The sequence below is a fragment of the Podarcis melisellensis genome (assembly GCF_964234715.1).
Source record: "Podarcis melisellensis genome assembly, chromosome: 12".
In the NCBI taxonomy this organism is placed as follows: Eukaryota; Metazoa; Chordata; class Lepidosauria; order Squamata; family Lacertidae; genus Podarcis; species Podarcis melisellensis.
The window spans coordinates 50399794-50422318 of NC_138544.1; the positions used below are offsets into that span (position 1 = coordinate 50399794).

At 42.5% G+C, this 22525-nt stretch overlaps 1 protein-coding gene across 2 annotated transcripts; it reads right to left on the reverse strand.

Moving 5' to 3' along the window:
- Positions 1 to 644: 644 nt before the first annotated feature.
- NUB1 (negative regulator of ubiquitin like proteins 1) lies at positions 645 to 22001 on the reverse strand. Of its 2 annotated transcripts, XM_081882401.1 has the most exons (16): positions 21672 to 22001; positions 16960 to 17082; positions 16693 to 16860; positions 16042 to 16100; positions 15376 to 15446; positions 14855 to 15049; positions 13289 to 13377; positions 13049 to 13155; positions 11641 to 11827; positions 9735 to 9842; positions 9368 to 9520; positions 7927 to 8073; positions 7234 to 7326; positions 6199 to 6391; positions 3482 to 3523; positions 645 to 1988 (listed from the first exon to the last, which is right to left on the reverse strand). In XM_081882401.1, exons 2-16 carry the CDS (start codon positions 17074 to 17076, stop codon positions 1816 to 1818), a joined length of 1902 nt encoding a protein of 633 aa, XP_081738527.1. In that variant the 5' UTR covers positions 17077 to 17082; positions 21672 to 22001; the 3' UTR covers positions 645 to 1815. The 2 variants fall into 2 exon arrangements, with proteins under 2 accessions (XP_081738527.1, XP_081738528.1); XM_081882402.1 differs by lacking the exon at positions 3482 to 3523 and having other exon boundaries at positions 21672 to 22000.
- Positions 22002 to 22525: the final 524 nt, after the last annotated feature.

The following is a 22525-nucleotide window of genomic DNA, read 5'->3' on the forward strand; positions in this document are numbered from 1 at the left end:
CAACCAGTAGTTCCCTGTCTGGTTATCAAGAGGGGCTTAAGGTGAGGTCCACAGTCACACAGCAGTATATGAAATAATCATACCACATTGCCAACCCTGTCCAGATCGAAACCACCTCCTACAGGCTCTCTATGGCTGCAGTTTGCAAGTTAATTTTCCAAGGTTTGCTAATCAGCAGTGAGCACAGTGCAGGATGATTTATTGAAGACACAAATTTAGCAGTTACGGGATATTGCAAAAACTGGAGAAGGTGTTTCTTTGCATGAGATCCCACAGAGCCAATGATGGCATGAGTCATCAGTATCAGTACTGAACTGGATGGTTTAACTGGTTTAACACAGCATGGCGCCTGCCTTTGTACTTTTAACACAAGAAACAAGGCAAGAAACAAATATTGGAACTACTGAACAAGCACAGCCTAGACTAAAGACCATGTCACAGGTTGCGTGTGACACTAAGCCAAATTATGGCTTGGCAAAAATGAGCAAGTGTACTGGTACCCAGAGCAAAAATCACAGCCCTTTCGCTCCTCCCCTTGTCCTGCTGCTGCCATATTACTCAGAGCTAAGGCATGGTTTGGGTTTGGGTGTTGTGTGTGAATCCAAGTTTGTGGTTTGTTCTAGATTCACCACTAGTGGATTGTTTCAGGGAGACACACAAGTCTAGGTTCACCCACAGCGCTAAACCGAACCACGGCCTAGAGATCATGATATTCGCTCTGAGTGCCTGGCATGCTTGCTCATTTTGCTAAGGCATGGTTTGGTTTAGTTTAGTGCAAGCAAGGCCACACAATTTCCTTCTGAGCAAGGCAGCTCAGGAGAACCCACCAACCCATTTCCAAAAGCTCTGCTTGTGGTATTTCTTTCATCTGCATTTTGATGACAAGGGGAAGAGGTCACAAAATGGCTGCAACTGGACCCCCTTGAAACAAAAGTCTCTTACACTGATGTGCTGCAACTGAAGTTCAAACACATGTTTGGCCATTTGTACAGTATAAATATGCATACTTGCATCACTTTTCCAGGGAAAAGCAACATGGGACATTGCCCAAGAGCCACTTCCTTTAAAGATAATTAACTTCAGTGCCTACCACTTCAGTCCTCAGCTTTATGGGAAAACTGCAATAAATGTGATGGATGGGTGGGGGGTTTTATTGGTTGTTACTGCATTATTGAAAAAAGGAGCTGTTTAAAGTCCATGCACAATAGATTTACAGCTGGCTCTAGAATACAGGGTGGCCAGAAAAAAACTCTCTAAGAACGGACAAAATCTATACACTTAGGTCTCTATTTCTGTGACCAGAAGATATCAGAGCTAGTCACAGTGGATACTATGCATGTGCTGTCACAGTCAGATCATCTGCGGTTTTAAAAGAGATCTGGGTTTTGTGAATGTATGCAGAACTGATTTTATTTGCTCTACTAATTAAATAGATGAATTTCACACCAATATAATATATCGAAGCTCTCTATAAAAATATTTCTTCTGCAAATATTTTTGTTCTACAATTAAATGTATTTCTCTCCAGTGTCACTCTAGATTAATAGTACTACAGGTTTTACTCATGCCAGTGTTTGTTTTTAAAAAAATATGCAACTGACTTAACTTAAGGCATTTGGCAAAAAGAGGGTCAGACATATTTGCAATCTAAGTATTAGAAGTCCACGGTCCTAATCTAGACTAAGTACATTACACTTAAAATTAGTCATGACCCACTGACTTCACTGCGACTTACATGCAACTAATTTCCCCCCTGGATCTAAGCCCCACAAATGCTGGTTCATGTAAGTGATACTGGAGTCTTTCAGAATTTGCCTACTGGGACTGTGTTTGCAGGTGCTGTATGTAAGAGAGGTATTCATTGATGACAAGCTCTTCCTCTTCCAGAGTTAGGTCCAGATAATCTTCTTCATGCTCTGGGATGTCCTCCAAGATTTCATTGACAGCATCTACTTCCATGTCTTCATCAGTTGAAGCCCCGGAAGTGCCTGCAAAGAAGACAGGCATGTAGCACACATGACGGAAAAGTCTCTAATTCTCAAGTCTCAAAAGGCCCCTCACCATAACGTTAGCTCTTCTGCAACAGTACTTTGCATCAACAATTTGATTTGGTACAAGGCTTTATAGGAATCTCTAATCTGGTCAATAGTTGAGATGTACTGTTCAGACTTAAACCTTTTCCAGATTCTATCAAGCACGGTATCAGTGGGGGATGAGAAGCAGGGATTGTTTCCATAACGTCCAGACCCATAACTAGTTATGGACAACGGTACTGTGAACATTAACAGAACAAAAGGGGAGAGACCACCCCAAGATGCTAGGGACTTGATCCTGGAAGCTATTCAAGTCATCACTGTGCAAGACTTTTTTATGGATAGAGAGCTAATATTTAAAGAAAAATATCATTTAGTGGGTTGTATCCAACTCAACGGACCTAAGTTAGTTATGTCCATTAATTTCAATGAGCCAGCATTGGCTACATGCAACCCATTATAAAATCCATGCATGAAGCAGAAGCAAATGTTTGAAAGTAAGCTCTTTAGATTTTGAGCGTTCAAGCATAAATCAAATTCAGTATAAGGACAGAAAGTGGTTAAAATACAAAAAGGAATCTAGGAAATTGTGACAAGTACAAACAAGTTTGTAAGAGCCTTTCACATACAAGCAAAAGGTTTAATGAACAAGAAGAGACAGCAGATAATTTCTCAGATCCCTCAGAGGATATAGACGACAGAAGCATAAGAACAGGGTGTCATCAGAGTAAGAAGACTGAAGGAAGGAGATGGAGCTGAGCTAGTTCTTTATGTAAAAGCATCATACTATACATGTCTATTCAGAATTAAGTCACAGTAGGACTTATTCCAAAGTGAGTTTGTATGGGATTGCAGTCCAAAGGAACTGATCACTGCATGTATAAGTTCAGGTATTAAGGCCAAAGCAAAGATTGTTAAAGCTTTTACAACACAGTCCTGTGCATCCTTCTCAAAAGCCCATTTTAGAAAAACTAACATGCCTCAAAATCTCTTAGTAAAATTACAGAACGGACAGAGCAAAGATTTAAAGGAAGATGCACTATACAAAATCCCTAAATTGATGGTAGAATGATTGGGAAGTTTTAGTTTATTCAGGTTTATTCTTGAAATAGAGGAAATTACATTTTTTTTAAAACCACCATTAAGTAAAGAAAAGTGAATATACAGATTGGGGTTTCCCTTCATATTAATGGTAATTATTAAAGAGAGCTGACTATCACTCAGTGCAAGAGGCAGAGGGTATATAACATATATATAAGCTCAGTGGAGGTTGAAAGTGTAGCTTTAAATGACATGACAACAGAGGATATAAGAAATAAAGAAGATTGTGAAGGCAGTGCTGCCCTGAAGATACAGTGGGGAATTTTAGGGCGCCATCTTTGCGTTTAATTATAATGTTTCATCTCATTCCGACAAGCAATTAGTGATAATAGGAAGGCCGTTATTACCTTGAGTTTTTCCTCTTCCTTCTTTTCTCTTTTTCCTTTTCTCTTTTTTTAGACAAAAAAATAAAAAAATGAGTAATTTCAAATGGATGAGCTTGAATGTAAGTGGGTTGAACAACCCATTAAAAATGACGGCTCTCTTTTCTTAAGGGAGGCATTTGATCTATTTTTTACATAAGCAGCCCGCTCCCCCATGAACAAAAACAAAATGTGTAGTAATTGGTATAACCAACTGTGTCCATTTCTCCATTAATGAATGCACAGAAGATGCAGAAAGGAGATGTAATATTTTAAGAGGTGCTTTAGATAAACTTTAAACGTATGGGATAAGAATCTGGATAGATTCATTTTACAGGTGGCATTTTGGGCAATGGGCAGCAGTCAAGGACTGTCTATCTTCAGAGAGGCATAAAGCAAGGCTCCCCTGTCATCTTTCGTATCTGATGTATTGATCAATGTTGTACCCTAGAGTCCACAGGATGACTTAGGGTGGAAGACACATGGTTGGAGAGCCTGGGTTCTCCCCTTCCCCCGAAGAGCCTTAACCTTGTCACAGTTAAATGAACTTTTTTTGAGATCTGGCAGCATATGAGTTTTGACAAGTCTGAGTAAACAAAGACACAACTGAAGTGGAAATTGCCCACTGATGTGAAGCTAAGTGGAAAGCCAAACATAGGGAGATATCTGGGGCACTTTTTCAAACAACAGAAAAAATAAATGGTCGAAAATAATACCCTCATATTCAAGGTGAAACAGCAAATGCGAGAGTGGTCCAAATTAAAAACATAACTCTGCTGGACAGGACGACAATGCTAAAAATGCACGTTTTGCCTGAGTTTTTCTTTCTTTCATAACTTGATAATAAAACTGCCCAAGGAAGAAAAGCTGGACTTGATTCAAGCAATTATAAACTACTTTGTTTGTACCTACCAAAATCCCTGGCATCAAAGCTGAGGTTTTGTAATGGAGATGGAGGCACAAGGGGATGGCATCGCCAGACAGCAATGGTAATTAACATTAATGCATAGCCATATTAAGTTCTCTGGGTCAATGGTGGGAGTCCAGTCAGGATATATGCTATGATACTGGATAGCTAAGACTAGAAATCCACCTGAAAGAATGGGATGTTCCTAGTCTATATATACACATGAAAAAAAAAACTATCTATACACAGCCTAAGTAGTACAAGGATGTTGTTAGGGAACAAGTGGGCATCAGAGTCATCTCCAATAACTTCAGTGATCTTCTATAAAGATATTAAGGTGGCAAAAGAAGTCTCCGACTTTATGACCTAGGAAGGGGCCAGAAGGACCTGCCATTGCAATATATTCATGATAGGAAGATTTATGACATGCACTGAAGTTCAGGAAACTATACAAACCCAACCACCACTGCAGTTTCAAGACTTTCAAATTTGGAACCTGCTCAAAGAGGTTCAGAGAGCACATCAGAGTACTTTCTTATTCTTTTATATAAAAAAACATGTTCGGTATCTCTCAAACTGTGTGCAACTAACTCACCGCTTTTAGTATCTCTCCTGATAACAATGAAAATAGTAAGATGATTTATGGGGAATGAATGAATGAATGAATGAATAAATAAATAAATAGATTGGCTGCTTATGACCATGTAACATATTCAATAATTACCATTTACCAATGTATTGTGCAGAAAAATTGTGCACATAATGCTTATGACAAAACTATTAGCCATTATGGATGTACAGACAGGTCAGGATGATGCAGTGTCTTAGAAGCCTAAGAAATGATGGGCAGCATTAGTGATGCTTAGAACAACAAATTTCCCATCAGGAAATATTGCCAATATTTAATAGTGCTGTACTGTTTTAAGAGTTTTTAATATTTATATATATAGGATTTTTAAAACATTGTTATCTTTTATTTGTTTTAGCCTTCTGTGTTGAATCTGTGCTTGTTTTAATTTTTGTAAGCATCCTAAAGACTTGGTTCTGGTGGAAAGGTGGGGTATTAATAAATAAAAAAATTAAAAGTAATAAATAAATAAAAAGTAAATAATGCTGTCAGAGTAATTGCAGCAATTAAATGTAGCTGAGGTTAGGTGTTTTTTTTTTTACTGGATATATCTTATCTTATTTGCAAGTCACAGAATTGTAGAGTTGAAATGGATCATGAGGATCATCCAGTCTGCCCCCCTGCAATACAGAAATATTTTATAATCTCAGAACCCATGTTCTGAGATTAAGAGTCTCATGCTCTACCAACTGAGCTATCCTACTTAAATGAAAATAAAACAAACAAACCTATCAGCTGTGCAATAACACTAAGACTAAATCAAAGGCCTCCAGTGCATACTATCAGAAATACTTCTGTAAAGCTGCCTTGTCAGTTTTACAGCGTCAAGCCATCAGGCGGCTACTTGGTAGCTGCACAGCCAATATGGAGAACTAAGCAATTTGAGAAATGGGGAACAGTTCCCACATGCATCATGTGATAAGGACTCACAGCTGAATGTGTGAATCGCCTTGACTTTATAGTGCAGTGTCTGACTTAACATTCTCCTTGCTGCTGCAGTCCAAACACGTGTGAAGCTGCCCATGGACAAGGAAATTTCCCAGTATTTCTGTGCTCCATCTTCCTTGTCTCAACTGGCACTATGTATGCGACATAATTCCCTCTTCTCTCCTGGTTTCGTCACCCCCAGAGTATCTCACCCACCCACCCTGGAGCAAGCCCCTTTACCTGCAGAGTCCGTAGGAGAGTCTTTTGACGAACTGGATTCATCTGAGGGAGTGATGCTATCTGAAGGGGTCTGTAATTCAGCAGGGAGAGATCCCCCATAATGAGCAAGGGTTTGCACAGCCAGCTGAATGTTGCCTTTAAACACTTTCAGAGCTTGCTCTGCTGCTTCAGGAGTAAAGCCCATATACACCAACTAGGCAAGAAAAGGACAAGGAAGATATACACATCACCAGCTATTGGACCCTTCCTCCAAGGAGGGCAACATAGCATTTTCATGTCAGAACAGCTTGATAAGCTAGGTTAAAGGTAAAGGTAAAGGGACCCCTGACCATTAGGTCCAGTCGTGACTGACTCTGGGGTTGCGGTGCTCATCTCGCTTTATTGGCCGAGGGAGCCGGCGTACAGCTTCTGGGTCATGTGACCAGCATGACTAAGTTGCTTCTGGCGAACCAGAGCAGTGCACAGAAATGCCGTTTACCTTCCCGCCAGAGCGGTACCTGTTTATCTACTTGCACTTTGACGTGCTTTTGAACTGCTAGGTGGGCAGGAGCAGGGACCGAGCAACGGGAGCTCACCCCGGCGCGGGGATTCGAACTGCTGACCTTCTGATTGGCAAGTCCTAGGCTCTGTGGTTTAACCCACAGCACCACCCGTGTCCCTGATAAGCTAGGTAACACAAAAAGAGAGCGCGCAGCCAGATTTAGACCCAAGTCATGACTAACTTAAGCATCACTGATTTCAATAAGTCTCACTCTAAGAATGACTTTCACTGCATGGCTGAATGGGAGTTTGAAGTGCATGTCCCATATACAAACTCCACACACTCAGCTCTTGTGCCACAATGCAAAAAGTATGGGTTTGGGGGAAATGCACCACAGATTGTAAATATACCTAGGGTCTACTAATTGGCTTTGCTGAAGTAAATAGTAGCTTGCAATGAACTGTAACTGGACCTTAGAAGGAGAACAAGGCCTGATAACCCTAAAAGCTGCTGGATTTCTTTTTCTTAACTGTAAGCTTATTCGCTGGACTTACTTGATCAATACTTTCCTGGGGAACTTGAAACTGGTTCCTGGGCACCGGATCATCATCATCTGACAGGAGTAGGTGAGGGTTTTCAAGCATAATCTAGAGCAGACAACAAACAGTGAGTATATATACTGAACAAATTTATGCCTCCCCAGTTCACACAAAAGTTAGCGTGTCCCCCCCCAAAAAAAACCTGGAGGGTAGGGTGGGATACTATATGCACCCCAGACTATCCTCCATCTCGTTTTGGGTGCCACTGACCACCCTCAGCATAGGACTCCTGAAGAGTAGCCACAAAGACCGCCATTATTTCTTGCTTTAATGGCCACCCTTTCCATTTTCTAGGGGGAAAACAACAGGCATTGGATCATCAAATGGAGCTTGACACCCCCTCTTCCTTATTTGCTCAGTGAACTTATTTGTGGCCGAAATCCATTTGTTTCATTTCGCAGATCCAGGCACAGGGAGGCTTGGTAAGAAACTCCTAGAATCAAGAGTGTTGTCCAGGTCCAATGAACATGTTCAAGACTCTACATATCAGTGCACAGTGAAACCTGATTCGCCAGGCTGGGATTTAATGTTAGGGTCCGTAAAAGTGAAGAAGGCCAGAGAAACTATAAAGCCAACAGAATTTATTTTTATGTACGTCAACTGAATGTGGGATTTTGCAATTTAATAAAAGTTTGGAAAAGCATTTACCTTAACTGCTAGTTCAAGGTCTCCTTTTGCATTATGAAGAGCTTCTCTAGCAGTTCGCTCTGAATAGCCCATACTCTTCAAGGAGTTAATGTCCTCCAATCGCTTTCTTCTTTTAGCTCTCTCCTCTCTTCTTATTTGAGCTTTTTCCTGTACAAGTGGTGGTTTAGGGGGGCGGGGGTGGAGGGAGAAAGCTATTTATTATATAAGCAAGCAACATACCCACACACACTCCTGGTGGATATTTTCTGTGTTGTTAAGATTTATCATTTGACTTAGAAGCATTTCTTCCCATTACAACTGTTTCTTGCTCGCGTCCTTAAAGTGGACCTGATGAAAGTGGCAGTCATCAAACCACTTGGTGCAATAGTTCTCAAGGAAGTGATACAGGGAATGCACAGAAAGTCTACAATACTCCAGCGGGTGCAGAATGCTCCTCATGGGGTCTCTGCCATGGGAGCATATTCACCCAGTGCTTTTCCAGCTGCATTGGCTCCCGGTGGAGTACAGGGTCAGATTTAAGGTGCTGGTTTTGACTTTTAATGCCCTTCACAGCCTAGGACCCTTGTACCTAGGGGACCGCCTCTCTTGGTATGCCCCACGGAGGACCTTAAGGTCCATATATAGCAACACCCTAGAGGTCCCGGGCCCTAAGGAAGTTAGATTAGCCTCAACCAGAGCCAGGGCCTTCTCAACACTGGCTCCGGCCTGGTGGAATGCTCTGTCTCTTGAGACCAGGGCCCTGCGGGATCTGATCTCTTTCCACAGGGCCTGTAAGACAGAGTTGTTCCAACTGGCATTTAGCTCAGAATCAGGTTGATTCCCTCCCCCTCTTTCTTTTTCCTTTCTCCTCCTATGAAGAGATTGCTCCCTAATTGTTTTAATGTTGTATCTTAATCTTTTAAATTGTATTTTAATCAACTTGTTTTTTTTATTGGTTGTTAGCCGCCCTGAGCCCGGTCTTGGCTGGGGAGGGCGGGGTATAAATTATTATTATTATTATTATTATTATTATTATTATTATTATTATTATTATTATTACAATCAAAAAGGGTTTGTGCAGCACAGACTTTGGACAAGTTTCTTTTTTCACCTCTCTCAGAGGTTTCTACCAAAGGATGTTGAAATTGTTCATTAAATTCAAAAGTTCAGAAGCTGTTCAGAAATTCGGCCCATGACCTTTTTAAATGGGAAAAGCAACATGTAAGTGAGGACAGCTCTGCCTCTTTAATGGTGGGATCCACCCATTCGGTCATTATGCGGAAACCTCTCTGAGGTTTCTTCAGTGGTTTTTTTTTGTCATGCAGCCACACACACACACACACACACACACACACACACACACATCCAATGCTGGTGGTATTTAGCTTTTCCTCATGTTTCCCCACTTGCTGCACCACAGTAATATAAAACAGACCCTTATGGTACCACCCTGGCACTGTACCTCTCTCCTGTTGGAAATGTGACTGGCAGCGTGGTCTACATTCCCATCGCAAGCTCGGAGACCCAGGCGGGCTTCCTGAGCAGAGAATCCCAGTAGTAACAAGCTATTTATCTTGTCAGGATCGATGCACAACTCTTTAAACAAGTCATGTGCCTGCGTAGAAAAGAAGAGGAAAAGGAAAAATACATTTCCGCTCTAGGGAATGAATAAAATATGAAGAAAACCGTTTTTCTGCTTACAGGCTATTTGGGAAAAATAACACTGGGAATCTGATGCTTCACGACTGTGTTCAAAGAGGCCTCCTTCCAGGCAACTGCACAGGCTTAGGGAGGGATTATTAAGTCCGACACGAAACACAGAAACTTACCCTTCGAAGATTTTCACCAGCCTCCCTTTCTCTGCCATTATGGTAATGGCTTATTCCTTGAAGCAAGTACAGCCTTAGAAACAAAGCCTTCTCTCTCCCAGAGCTTCCCTAAAGAAAAGCAAGTGTTTATAAATGGGTAAACTTAAAAGTAAACTTTAACAAAAGCATAGTTTATTTACTGAAAGTCATGTAAGTTTACAAGAAATGTATGCGAGAAAAATAGGACCCCACAATCATAAGGTACAAAAAATTGGTTTGTGTATGGAACAACGTGCAAACTTGATACTGCACTTTATCTCTTGAAATTTGGGGAACTGAAACAAGAACACTTGAGTTCTCCACAAAGAATCCCATGAAACAGACTGGTTAAAGATCAGGCAAATAACCTGTAATGTCAAATAAGAGGCTGAAACCTGAAAACCAGATATGCAACCAATAATCTAGAAAAGGCTTAATGTGAAATTCAATCAATAAATAATGAAGCGATTCCCAACAATAAGAAGCTACTATACATTTTTTTGTTTTGTTTTGTTTTCTCCGTCATTCGCTGTATGTGGGTTAGCCACCCAAAAGGCTTTGAAAGGGGAGAAAATATGCCCAACCTTTTGGGCCTAGGGACATCTGGGAATCTCAAAAACTGTCATGGGCACCCATCACAAAAATATCTATTTCACAGAAGAAAAACTGGCGATGCTCAGGTACCTGCTCAGACACCTACACCTTGCAAAACAACAGATACAACACAGACAAGAAAGCAAGACCCACTCCATGAAAAACAGGTACCTGTTCAAACAAGCAGCTCCATTCAAAAGCAAAACAAACCCCATACAACCCCATACATCTGAAATTAGGAGGGGAATGGGTCCTTAATGAGACTGGTGTGTAGGAGGGCACTGTGGTGCTGATGGATGCTGTGTTTATTTTGGATCTGTAATGCTGCTTTGTGAAAAACCATCAGGCTGGGCAAGCCCCACCGAAACAAATGGTAACTGTGCAAGAGCCTTCTGCTGCTTGCTCAGCTCCCTTTCACTTCAATGGGCACAGCCGGAATGCTCCTGCTAAACGCTTCTGCGTTTCGCTTAATCTTTAGAAGCACCTTCCCACCGGATTACACAGGGATCAGATTTCATTACTTTTGTTAACATTAATTGGAATAGTAGGGCTGAATGACTGCTCTGAGTTGGAGGATTATTCCTTTTCTGTGCTTGTCGTGCAAATTCAAGATACGGATCCTCAAGGGACAGATAACTGGAGAGTATGAAAGGAGCTACAGAACGTGAGGCCATTTGTATGCAGCAACAGAATTTCAGAAGTCCGCAGCCTTCACTCAGTGTAGTTTGTACAGTCCTTTCAGGCTTTCTAACCAGATTGGTAAAACAGAGGCCTCAGGACAGTTGCTCTTTGAGAGGGGCCCATAGATATCCATACCACGGTATCCTTAGCAAGAGTGTTAACAGCGCAACTGGGTTTTCTGCTTGAATTTTCCAAGGACTGAGAACATGCAACCCTTCTGAGTTGCTACAATTTCCACTATCCCTGACCACTGCCCTAGCCTTTGCAGAAGTTTAAGTGCAATTCTCAGAATTACTTCTGTGTTCCATGATGTGCAAAAAACACAATGTCTGAAGAACAACATTCGGAAGGAAGACACCTGACAGGTGATCTTACAGAATCAGTCCTGGATTCAATACATCTTTTGTGAATGCGCTTCCTTTCGGAGATTTTGTATTCACGCCTTTAGTTCCCAAGAACACACTCCTTCCTTGGGAAAAGCAAGAAGCAAGTCCTGAGTACCAAAGGCAACCAGCTCTAGTGGGACAGTTCATATTTCCAAAACACATTTTTCTAGAACAAGGGCGAGTGAATTAAACCCTACCACAACTGCACACCATCCTCTTTAGCCTACTTTTATAGTGACCAGTCTTTCGTGGTTCTCTCCGTAACACTTCCTGAAACAATCATGAGCTGCAAGGAGCTTTTTCTCAGCATCATCAAGGCAATCCAGCTGACCCAAGTGGAAGTAGCACCAGACGATGTCCAGCTGCAACACTGCGTAATTATCAACAGTGTTCAGGAGGTCTGAACCACATTCACTGAAAAACAAGAAAATGAATGATTCCAAACAGGCCAAGCCACTGATAGAATTTACATGAACATAAAATGTGCAAAATACACATTATTTTCCTTAAAAATCTGGTGCAATAGTGTAGCAGAGTGGATAAGGGTACAGTTCTTGACTGAAACTCCATTGGACTAGGGGCTGTAGGTGGTAGCAGCCAGCAGGGGCCTTCCTATCTTAGCAGCAACGCACCCCACCTCGCATAGGCCTTCTACTGGTGCTAATAGAAGACAGTTTCCAAGCCCAATTGCTGTGGGAATTTTTCTTTACAGTGAAGCTAGGGAGGGAAAGGTTAACCTTCGCAGAAGCAGTCTCCATGAAGATTACCCCCACAAAGCAATTTGGCATGAAGAAGAATTTTGGAGGGTATGGCTACACCCATTCTTTTTTTGGCCCCTCCTACTACCAGCATGTAATTCCTGGATGATTGGTTCTGCACCCCTGGGCAATAGGATTCAGAGAACACACCAATGTATCAGCACAGAAATGGCAGATACATGGCCGCCACTATGAGAAAGACGGCAAAGGAAGAACCAAAATGAGCCTGGGTTTATTTATAGGCATTTGAAGCACACCCTTAATCATGCAGTCCCAGGGTGGACTACATATAGATGAGTACAATTTAACCATGTAATATCTTCCATCGCCTAACGACTTGTGCAAAAAATGTTGTGGGTGGCACAGAGGAAGATTATGATGATTATTAATTTCTGCTAGATCCTATCATTCAAAGAGTGTGTGTAAATATAGTGGTATTTTGGGTGCTGAGCTCCTTCCAGACGGGCTGTCTCACATCTCTCAGGAGCTGCATGCTTGCTGCTTTTGCGATCCATGGGTTGGGGCACCCACTGTGACATGCTGTTGGGTGTTGTGCCTGTTGATAGGGCATGGTGTTCTCATGGCTTCACCCCAGACTGGCTGACATGGTTCCTTTCGTTTCTGAGTGGTGTGCAGCATTGATTCAGCTATGTCCTGGGATTTGTGGGCGGGGTGGTGTTACTAAAGGCAGTGCAAATGTGGCTGGAGTTTTTGCTGATTTAAAAAAATTTCTGACATACCCTCCTTTCTTTCCCATGTGGGGCATGTCCTGGTTATAGCACCGATACACTGTCAGTTCTTTTTAAAAGCACATTATGGGATTGCTCTGTAAAGAACCATATCCAAAGTTCTTTTAAAAGTACCAAGAGGTTCTTACCAGAAATGCTTATCTGCATCCAACAGGAACGGCAGTGCCATAGCATATTCTTTTTTCTTCAGCAATGCTCTGCCCTTTTCATGATAGCCCATGGCTAAGAAAAGAGCCTGTGGGGGTGGAGGGAAAAGCATTTTACTAACACTAAACCTTAGTGCAAACTGCAATTAAAAGCAAGCCTTTCCTGTTCTTTGGGGAAACGAACAGAACAGAATGAACAACTTAGTCACAGCATACACTCACTTTTTTTGCTTGTGGAGGAATCTTGATCGTTCTTCCGGTTTGGTTTGCTATGTCCAGGTAAGGTGCTCTATCGGGATCCATGGAATCCTCTGAAACAGATCAGACAGAAAATGAGGAAATGTGTGTCTTTGCAGAATTAGCTCTGGGTCCTTTAAATTCCAATAATGTATAGACCAAGACACTGTTTCTCAATATTGCATCTGTAAAATACAATGCCTGCTTCACTGGATTGTTCTCATTCTGTATACAACACATCTGTACTGGTTTTTGGATAAATCAATTGCCATGAGAAATAATTGATTATTGTGTTGCATCTTTATTTATTTTTAAAGTAGGTATTTTGTGGTTCCTGAATGAGGTTCTTAATAATACACAACTCTGTCCAAAAGAAATTGAGGTCTTTTTCCTGCCCTGTGGAACGACCTCCCATCAGATGTCAAGGAAATAAACAACTACCTGACTTTTAGAAAACATCTGAAGGCAACCCTGTTTAAAGAAATTTTTAATGTTTGATGCATTTACCGTGCTTTTAATATTCTATTGGGAGTTGCCCAGAGTGGATGGGGAAACCCAGCCAGATGGGCGGGGTATAAATATTATTATTATTATTATTAAGCATTACATGCAAACCAGGTGTCTCACACCCATGACAGTGACAAACTCCTGGCTGGAGTAACACATATACAACCATTCAGTTGTGTGGACCATTCTGGATTTTAGAACCATGACCCAAGAAACGTGGTATCCTTGTGGAGCACCTGTCAAAGTTAGGAGTGGGTGACCCATGGGGTGGGATATAATGCTTTGGCCTTCTGGCCAAAAAGGTCCCTCTTCTCTGCTGTAAGCGAACAAAACACCCACAAACTGCCTTGTCAGGGAACTGCCATCGGCGCAGAGGCAAGAGATATAGGGGAAATTGGGTGACAGGGAGCCTCCGAAAATCTTGCGAAGCAGTTCCTCTTCCGGCGAGGAGGAAGCCCCCACCTCCAGTGGAGAAGAGGTGCAAGAACCAGAGGATGCTAGAAAGAGTCTTAACACTGCACCTGAGCAAGCTGGAGAGGAGGGAAGCACACCCCTGCCTTCACCCATCATGCACAGTTGCTTGAGATACAGGGAGGGGCAGAAAAGGCTGGGGGTGACAAAACTTTTATGTTGGGGAAGGTACAAGAACAGTGCACTCCCGGATTCTGCTAGCGATTGAGCCAGACATGAACTTATGACGCTTTGCACTGTAAACAGTTTGCACCATAATAAAGCCTGTAAAAGACAGGTCGGAGTCCTGTCTGGTTACTCTCGAGCAACCACAACAGCATCTGACATGCCTGAAGCATGAAGGAAGGGCAAGGCTGATGGGTGTTCCAGGACTGCAGTTGCTGGTATGTCTGTTGAGGGAAAAGCAGATCTGGGCTTACACTGCGAGAGAAAAACCAGCAGTGACTCTTTAAGAATGACATGCATCTTCACACTATTTGCAAAGCAAGACAATGCCCTTTCCATTTCATTATTCCACTTTAAATGGAATTTTAATCTGTACTGCTAATGACGGGATTTACAAGAGCTCCTTACCTCGCTCTGCAAGTATTTCTAAGCCTTTTTTTGTCCTTTGCATCCTTTTGTTCATTTCTTTCTTCTTCACAGCCTCTTCCTCCTGTTGCATTTCCTCACTGCGGACTTTCTTCCTGGTTTCTTCTTCCGACAGTTTCAGCTCAAGCACCATGACCTTGACATTGTGCGTCACACCTTGCTCTTCTAAAGTCTTTCCTGTAAAATGGAAGCAAGTTTAATGCGTCAAAGGCAGCTGGGGAGGAATACGGGATTAAAAGTTTTTTAAACGTATGGCTTAAAAGAAACAAAAAAAAGGCACAACTTCAATTAAAATACTGTACAACACTTTATAGTAAATACAGCCAACTCTCCATTTGCATGAGGGTTGCGTTCCAGGTCAGTGTGCATGTCAGCAGTCACACGTAAGCCTGCTCCACCCTCTGCCGTCTTCTGGACTGAAAGCAGTGTGTGTGTGTTGGCGGTTACATGTCAATCATATGCGCACAAAATGGTCGCAGTATTTGAAACTATAAGATACATACCCAGGTCAAGCTGCTTCTTATTTATAATTATTTTGATGCAATTTTCTTCCAATCCATATGCTTGTGCTATTCTGTGAAGCAGAGCAATAGATATTAAATGCTATTCAGTTTTAACAGGGTATTAGTCTTTTTTGTTTACTTCTAACTTGTTTATCTGGAGGGGGGGAATACTGAAATTTTTTCCCCCTTAATAATGAGGGTATTCCCCCCACATTTTTACTACACAGTCAGGAAGCTGACTTTTGCTACAACAGGCAGAAAAAAAACATTAAGTGGTCCACCAAGACCCTTAGCAGTTTTCAAGTGGTCCATGGGGATGGGGGGAGTTTGAGAACCACTGCTATAGACCAAGAACCACACAGAAGCAAAAGGCTTTGTCAGTCCCGTTCTTGTTTCAACTGATAATCACATAGGGCTATAACCCCACAATTAAATCCCAATGAATTCACAGACTTTGAAAAAATATGCACAAAATCCACCTGCACCTTTTGATACAAATATTTGCAAAATATGCCAAAGGTGCCATTACTGTGTTCAATTTAGGAGACATTACTAAGTTAAATGTCAAATACGAATACACCAGAACCAGACTATATGGTATAAAAAGAACTATATAAAAGGGGGGCAGGGAGGAAAACCTCAAAAAGGCAAATGGTAATTACTTACTGAGATCTGAGCTCCTTGCCTGTGATGACCAATTTTGTCTCCAGCACATTTTTTCTTGCCTGCAGAGATATAAATGCCAAGTTAAAGCGAACTGTGTGGTTCCTTCCAAGGAGACTTACAAAATTCAACAAATCCAAATTTCTTTCCAGAATTGGAGTGTTTTTATTCTAAACAATAGTGTATGTTAGGGCTATTTGACACCAATGCCAAATCTGTAAATTGCTTTTTAAAAGCACTGGAGGACCAAGCAAGACACTCAACACTTTATCCTTTCCAACTGTGAAGTTCCATGCGATGAAGCCTTAAGGTAAAACGAAAGAAGTCCAGTCACTGAGTATTAGAACTGTGCAGTTGGAAATTATTCTGAGAATTAATAATCCAACCCCCTGCAATACAGGAATATGCAACTATCCCATATGGGGATCAAACCTGAGACCTTGTCATGATCAGCACCGTGCTCTAACCAACTGAGCTATCCAATCAAGTGGCTCCTTACTCCATCACTCCCTACATAAGGCAAGGAGAAGACCCATTTCAGGCAGCTTATCTGCCTGTTCTGTATACATGAAATGTTTCCATTCATTACACATCCACAGCAATTACTGAACGTATTATATATGCTTCTTTTGAGAACATTAAACAATTGCTTACTTTACCCAACCTTGTAGGCAAGGCTACTTCAAGCGTTGCAACTCCTGTCATCTTATAAGCTTCATTTTTCGTTCCTCGCTCGACTGCTTTGGAGCGTATCTCTTCCAGGAGGGCCTCTATTTCATTGTCATTACAATTTAGCCTGGCTGAATATTGCAGTGCGAGAGCCTAGGATGATAAAAATGGATCTGTTAAGAAATGAAAGCAGTAAATTTGCACGAAGTAAAAAGCAGCAACAATATGCCAGCCACAGACTACAGTACTTGCCTTCAGCTCCTCACCCGCCTCCTGGTGGCTGTTTGTATATGGGGGTTTCCATAGCTGAATTTTGTCTTCTCGCAAATAGTTTTTCAGCTTTGCTGCGAGGTATTTGTTCTGTGCCATCCTTACCTAGGAAACAAAATTAAAATGCTCAGTCCTATGTGCACTAGTTGCTGAAATGGGCATCATAATCTTGTAGGTAGGCTGCATCAAAATGCATATTCTACTTCCTCTTATTCCAAAAAGAAACCTGTTTGTTGACATGGTGCTGAAACTGATGAAGTACAGGAATGGCTTGGTAGAAAAGGACATGCTTTGCATACAGTAAATCCTAGGTTCAACCCCTAGCATCTCCAGTGAGAAAGACCTGCCTGGAACCTTGGAAAGCTACTGCTAGTCAGAATCAATAACACTGAGATTGATGGACCATTGTCTGACTTCGTGCAAAACAGCTTCCAATATATTATGGCTTTGTTACAATTGTTTATATCCTGCCTTTCAGGTTACAATACAAAGCAGCTTACAAACAGCACTCACTTAAGTATTTGTAAAGCACAAGAAACATTATTAACATTTAACAATACACCAGGATCCTTCCCACATGGCATTTAATGACAGACTGCTAAAGGGTGGGGGGAGGCAGAGAAGTGGAACTGTTTCTTTTAGTGCAAGTGTAGCAAAGAAATTGCCCCAGTTATGAAACTGTTTTTAATTTAGTTATTTATTTTATTTTTTCCTTTTTATATACCTTCCCTTCATGTTCAGTGCATCATGCCATGGCTCTCCCCCTCCCCATATTATTCATGATGAAATGGAAGTTGCAAAGTACATTATACAAACAAGCAACAAACAAAAGCATTCAGCTGACGCTGAGTAGCAAGCAGCCAATAAACTTGGAACTGATGTTTGTTAATGATTTAACATGTTTTTATTTGCTCCATATAGCTGTTCTCTTCTTGTAGCCCAATCTTTATAAAAAAACCATTGACAGGTTGAAATCTTATGCCTGCAATCACAGAAAGAACTAATGTATTTGATTGGAAATTTAAGATTCATGGAGATGGATGCTGAATCAATGCTCCAACACGGCTTCACATCTTTACCCAGGATAAAATGTTATATCAGCTCTGAAATCTAGTCAAATTAAAATCTTAGCAGGATTTAATGCAGCTGACTATGTAAAGCCTTGGAGAAGTTCTAACTAAACTGGATTGGCATTGGATGCCAGCTGACCAGAAAACTTGCTTGGACTGCTCTTGAGCCTTAAACAGCAGCTTGATTTGCAGAAATCAGCATTTGGAAGCTATTGATAGCAGGAAGAAAAACATGACCACCTGCAAAAGTCTGCAGATCAAGCTGCCACCAGAGGCTGTGATACAGGGGCCAAATTAAAAGTTGGCACCAAAAAGCGCAAAACAGAAATTTCAAATGCTGCAATCTTTAAACCCCTTTTAATCTTGCAAGATTCACAACTCTATAGAGGAAGTGGTCTGAGGACTTCAGCTGTTGCTACTTCTCTTTTCCATCTCTACCATGCCTTCCACACTTTAGTATCTGCCAATGATCCCAGCGCAGCCAGAGCTGCTGCCAGATTTTATAGATTTAGCCAAAAAATCCTGCCAACATGCTGATATTTTTGAAGTTGTGATGAAAGGAGGAAGCCAGAGAAAAGAAACTCCTGATTTCTTCATGGACTTTCTCTTTCTGTCACCATATGGATAAGCAGAAGGTCAGGGGCTTAACTTTTGATTCCTTCTACACAATCAACCAAATATGTGGTTGTCTTGACTGGCATTGCCATTTCTGTTTGAGCCAGATGAGAAAAACAGAAAGCGGGATGGGGGGGGAGTTATTAAGGAGCAGGATAAACGAAAAGACTGAAACTGAGAACATTGTGTGAAAGAAATCTACATGCAGAGCCTCTTCAAGAGTCAAGAGACTCATTTATGGCTGATAAAAGATCTGGCAAAGATCTTAAAATGCTGCCATCTGCCACTTGGGGTGAGGCAGTAAAATTGATTCATTAGTTTTGCTTTCATTTCTAGTGTTTGGTTCATATGCATTGATTGCACTGCCATTGACACTGAAAGGGAAGGAGACTCCATGAGGAAACATTTCTATTAATGTTTTATTGTGTGAAACTTCTACTTCTCAGACACACGCTGTAAATTTATGAGCAAACTTTAAAGACAGTGCCTCTGTAATAAAACCAGCGAGGGAGGTGCACTGAATTATATATTTTTGCTGAGAACATTGCAAGAAACGCACATCAATTAGCAACTGATCTAACCCCTCTGCTCATCCCACCAAGTTGCCAGTTCCCTCTTGCATTTTTAATAGCTGTGTGACATGCAGAGATCCAACTGGGAAGACTTAAACTTCAGGGAGACTGCTGCCTTTGGCTTTTAATCTGTCACATGGCTGTTTAAAGGAGTCTACCAGAAATGAGCAGGCCTATAGCACAGGATATTGTATTTCAACCACCTAAGGCAGGCTGGCTGATGGCACGGGGTTTTGCCCCACATGTGATACAGGGTTACCATTTTGACCCTCTCCCTTGGCCTTTAAACAGTGACTTAGGGCTATGTACAAACATTTTATATTAGAGCCAATGGAGAAAAAGTACTACCCCCGCTATGTAATCCAAACACAAGCTAGATTTATTGTATGTTTTTTGCCCCTGAAAAACACTTCTTGAGAAACAGAATTCATTCTGAAATTACAAACTTATTGCAGATTGATTGCCCTGCAGTGTGCCCATTTGAAAACAGGTGTAGACAAGTCGCAGCAATGTTGGCTGTTGGTATAGCAATGTTGGCTGTTGGTATAGTCCAGTGATGTTGTGGGTGGCTGCATGTGGAGAAGAAATGGTGTTAATGATCCCCTAGAGAGGAGGGGTTTCAAATGCCTATTATTACTTATTAAATTTGTATACCACCTGTCATCTGCAGATTTCAAATAACCACAATTCTGGAGAAAAGCTACACCGTTGAACTAAAAATGAATTAATTGTATATATGGTGCTAAGGAGCAGGGAAAGCTTCAGTGGTGTCATTTTCATGAGTCAGGTTCCTATTAAAAGACACAGGCACAAGGAAACTAAAGAGAAATGTTGCAAGCTGGCAATTTGCCCTGTGCATATACTATCATCTTTTAGACATGGGGTGAAAACAGTTTCATTTTCCCAAGTTTTATACAGTACATTGAAGAAGAGGAGGAGTTTGGATTTGATATCCCGCTTTATCACTACCCGAAGGAGTCTCAAAGTGGCCAACATTCTCCTTTCCCTTCCTCCCCCACAACAAACACTCTGTGAGGTGAGTGGGGCTGAGAGACTTCAGAGAAGTGTGACTGGCCCAAGGTCACCCAGCAGCTGCATGTGGAGGAGCGGGGAAGCGAACCTGGTTCACCAGATTACGAGTCCACCACTCTTAACCACTACACCTCACTGGCTCTTGCCGTGATGCTGTTTTATTTCATGGCAATTTTTAAATTCTGCAGCCCCCTACAGAACCGATATTCCTATTTGACTGCAAAAGTGTTTTATTCTATTTATTTTGCTTAAATTCTTCCTTGGAGGCGATATGAGGAAAGGGAGGGATTCAGATGCCTACCCAGCAAATAAATTCAGGTTCCGCAACCAAAACACATTTCAAGCTCACGTGCCACAAACCTGCTTCTAAAAATCTGACTTTTTGCAGCATGGAAAAGTGAGAGGGGTGACGTGCTGGAAAGTGCGGTTATAAGCAACTGCGGGAGACAACGTCACATGAGCTCCCCACAACCACCTCAAAATGAATGCTCAGTCAGGAGGTCATCTGCGGTGCCCACCTGTAATGACCCTACTGGTTTAATGATATGTGTTTGGATGTGTGGGTGCCCAGTGCTTTTAACCTCGAGCCACCTTGAATGGATGCTTTTGGCAGCACATCAATGCCACAAGCCCGCAACGAACCGATTTAACTTGGGGGGTGAGGGAGGGAATTAAGTGCTTCCCCAGAGATGAGGCACAGACAGGTCAAGCCAGATTCCCCACTCCTGGGGACACAGTGTGTGGGGTGTGTGTGCATGCATTTTTAAATGTTATTTTATTTATATATTAGAATATAAACAGTGGCACCTCGGGTTACATACGCTTCAGGTTACATACGCTTCAGGTTACACAGTCCGCTAACCCAGAAATAATGCTTCAGGTTAAGAACTTTGCTTCAGGATAAGAACAGAAATTGTGCCGCGGAGGCAGCAGGAGACCCCATTAGCAAAAGTGGTGCTTCAGGTTAAGAACAGTTTCAGGTTAAGTACGGACCTCCAGAACGAATTAAGTACTTAACCCGAGGTACCACTGTACTGCCCTTCATCAAAAGATCTCAAGGCAATTCACCATGTCAGTTTATGAAATGGGCATTTTAGATTTTCATACTGCATTGCATACCTTTATAGGTTAGCCACTTTTGGGGAGCATGCTGTCAAAATGCAGATTAAAATCCTTTATGATGACGTTTCGAGCATACCCTGCCCCCTACGCAGAGAGCATTTGTAGGGCGCTGTTGTCAATATTTATGGTTAAGGTGACTGTTGAAGTATCCTTTTGCCACCCTCTCCTCCCTCCAGGCCAGAGGGGCTTTGTTGAGAACAGTGTGAGGGGGCTCTGACCCCTTTTCTCCTCCTTCCCTCCCCCCCCCCCGGCTGCTTATGGGGCGCCGCTGGCCGTCACTCACCTGAGCGCTTTCCTCTCTCCGCCCCGCTCCGCTTCCAGTGGCGGAGGAGGAGGAGGCGGGCGCGTCCAGGGCGGCGCGCGCTGGGTGGAGACGCGTCTCCGCCTCCCGGCCGCCGCTTCCGCCGCCCCTCGGCGACCCACCCGCCGCCAGACCCAGGTTCTGACAAGGAACAGGCGCTGCCGGGTTTCCTACGTGTGGGAGCCCGTCGGAAATGAAAGAGAAAACACTCCCGGCTCCCCCTCCCTCATCGGGCGGTCATGTGACCGGGAACGGCGCTCCCGAGACGCAGCCGCTGCCACCGCCGCCATTTTAGTTCTTCTTTCGTTTGTGGCGTCGAAAGGCTCGCCGCCTTCTTTCGCACGCGCCGGCGGCCTACGTCACGCGGGGGAGGAGCCAACCGTTGCCTCAGCCAGGTGTGCGAGTCGCCTCACGCGCTCGTTTAAACCTAACGGCAACGGCGCGAGGGTCCGCCTCATCTTTCCTCAGAAGCGGAACGGAGTTGGGATATTTCTTTGCCGCCCGTTCGTCCGAGGACCACAGGGGCGGCTTACGACATAAAAGCACACAAATAACATAAAAAATAACATAAAAAGCTTGCAACATAAAAGCACACATAGTGACAAAATAAAAACAATACCACCCTGCTTGGTTGAATTGGCGAAAGGTGGGGGAGAAGGGGAAGGCTTTCTCCTGGCGCCTAAATATGTGTAATGAAGGCACCAGGCTAGCTTCCCTGGAGAGGGAATTCCACAAGGGAGCCATTGCAGAAAAGGCCCCGTTCTTTGATTGATGGCTTCCCAGATCCTCATGGAGGGGCCACATTTTTGAAAGGCTCCTTTTTAAAAAAATAAAAA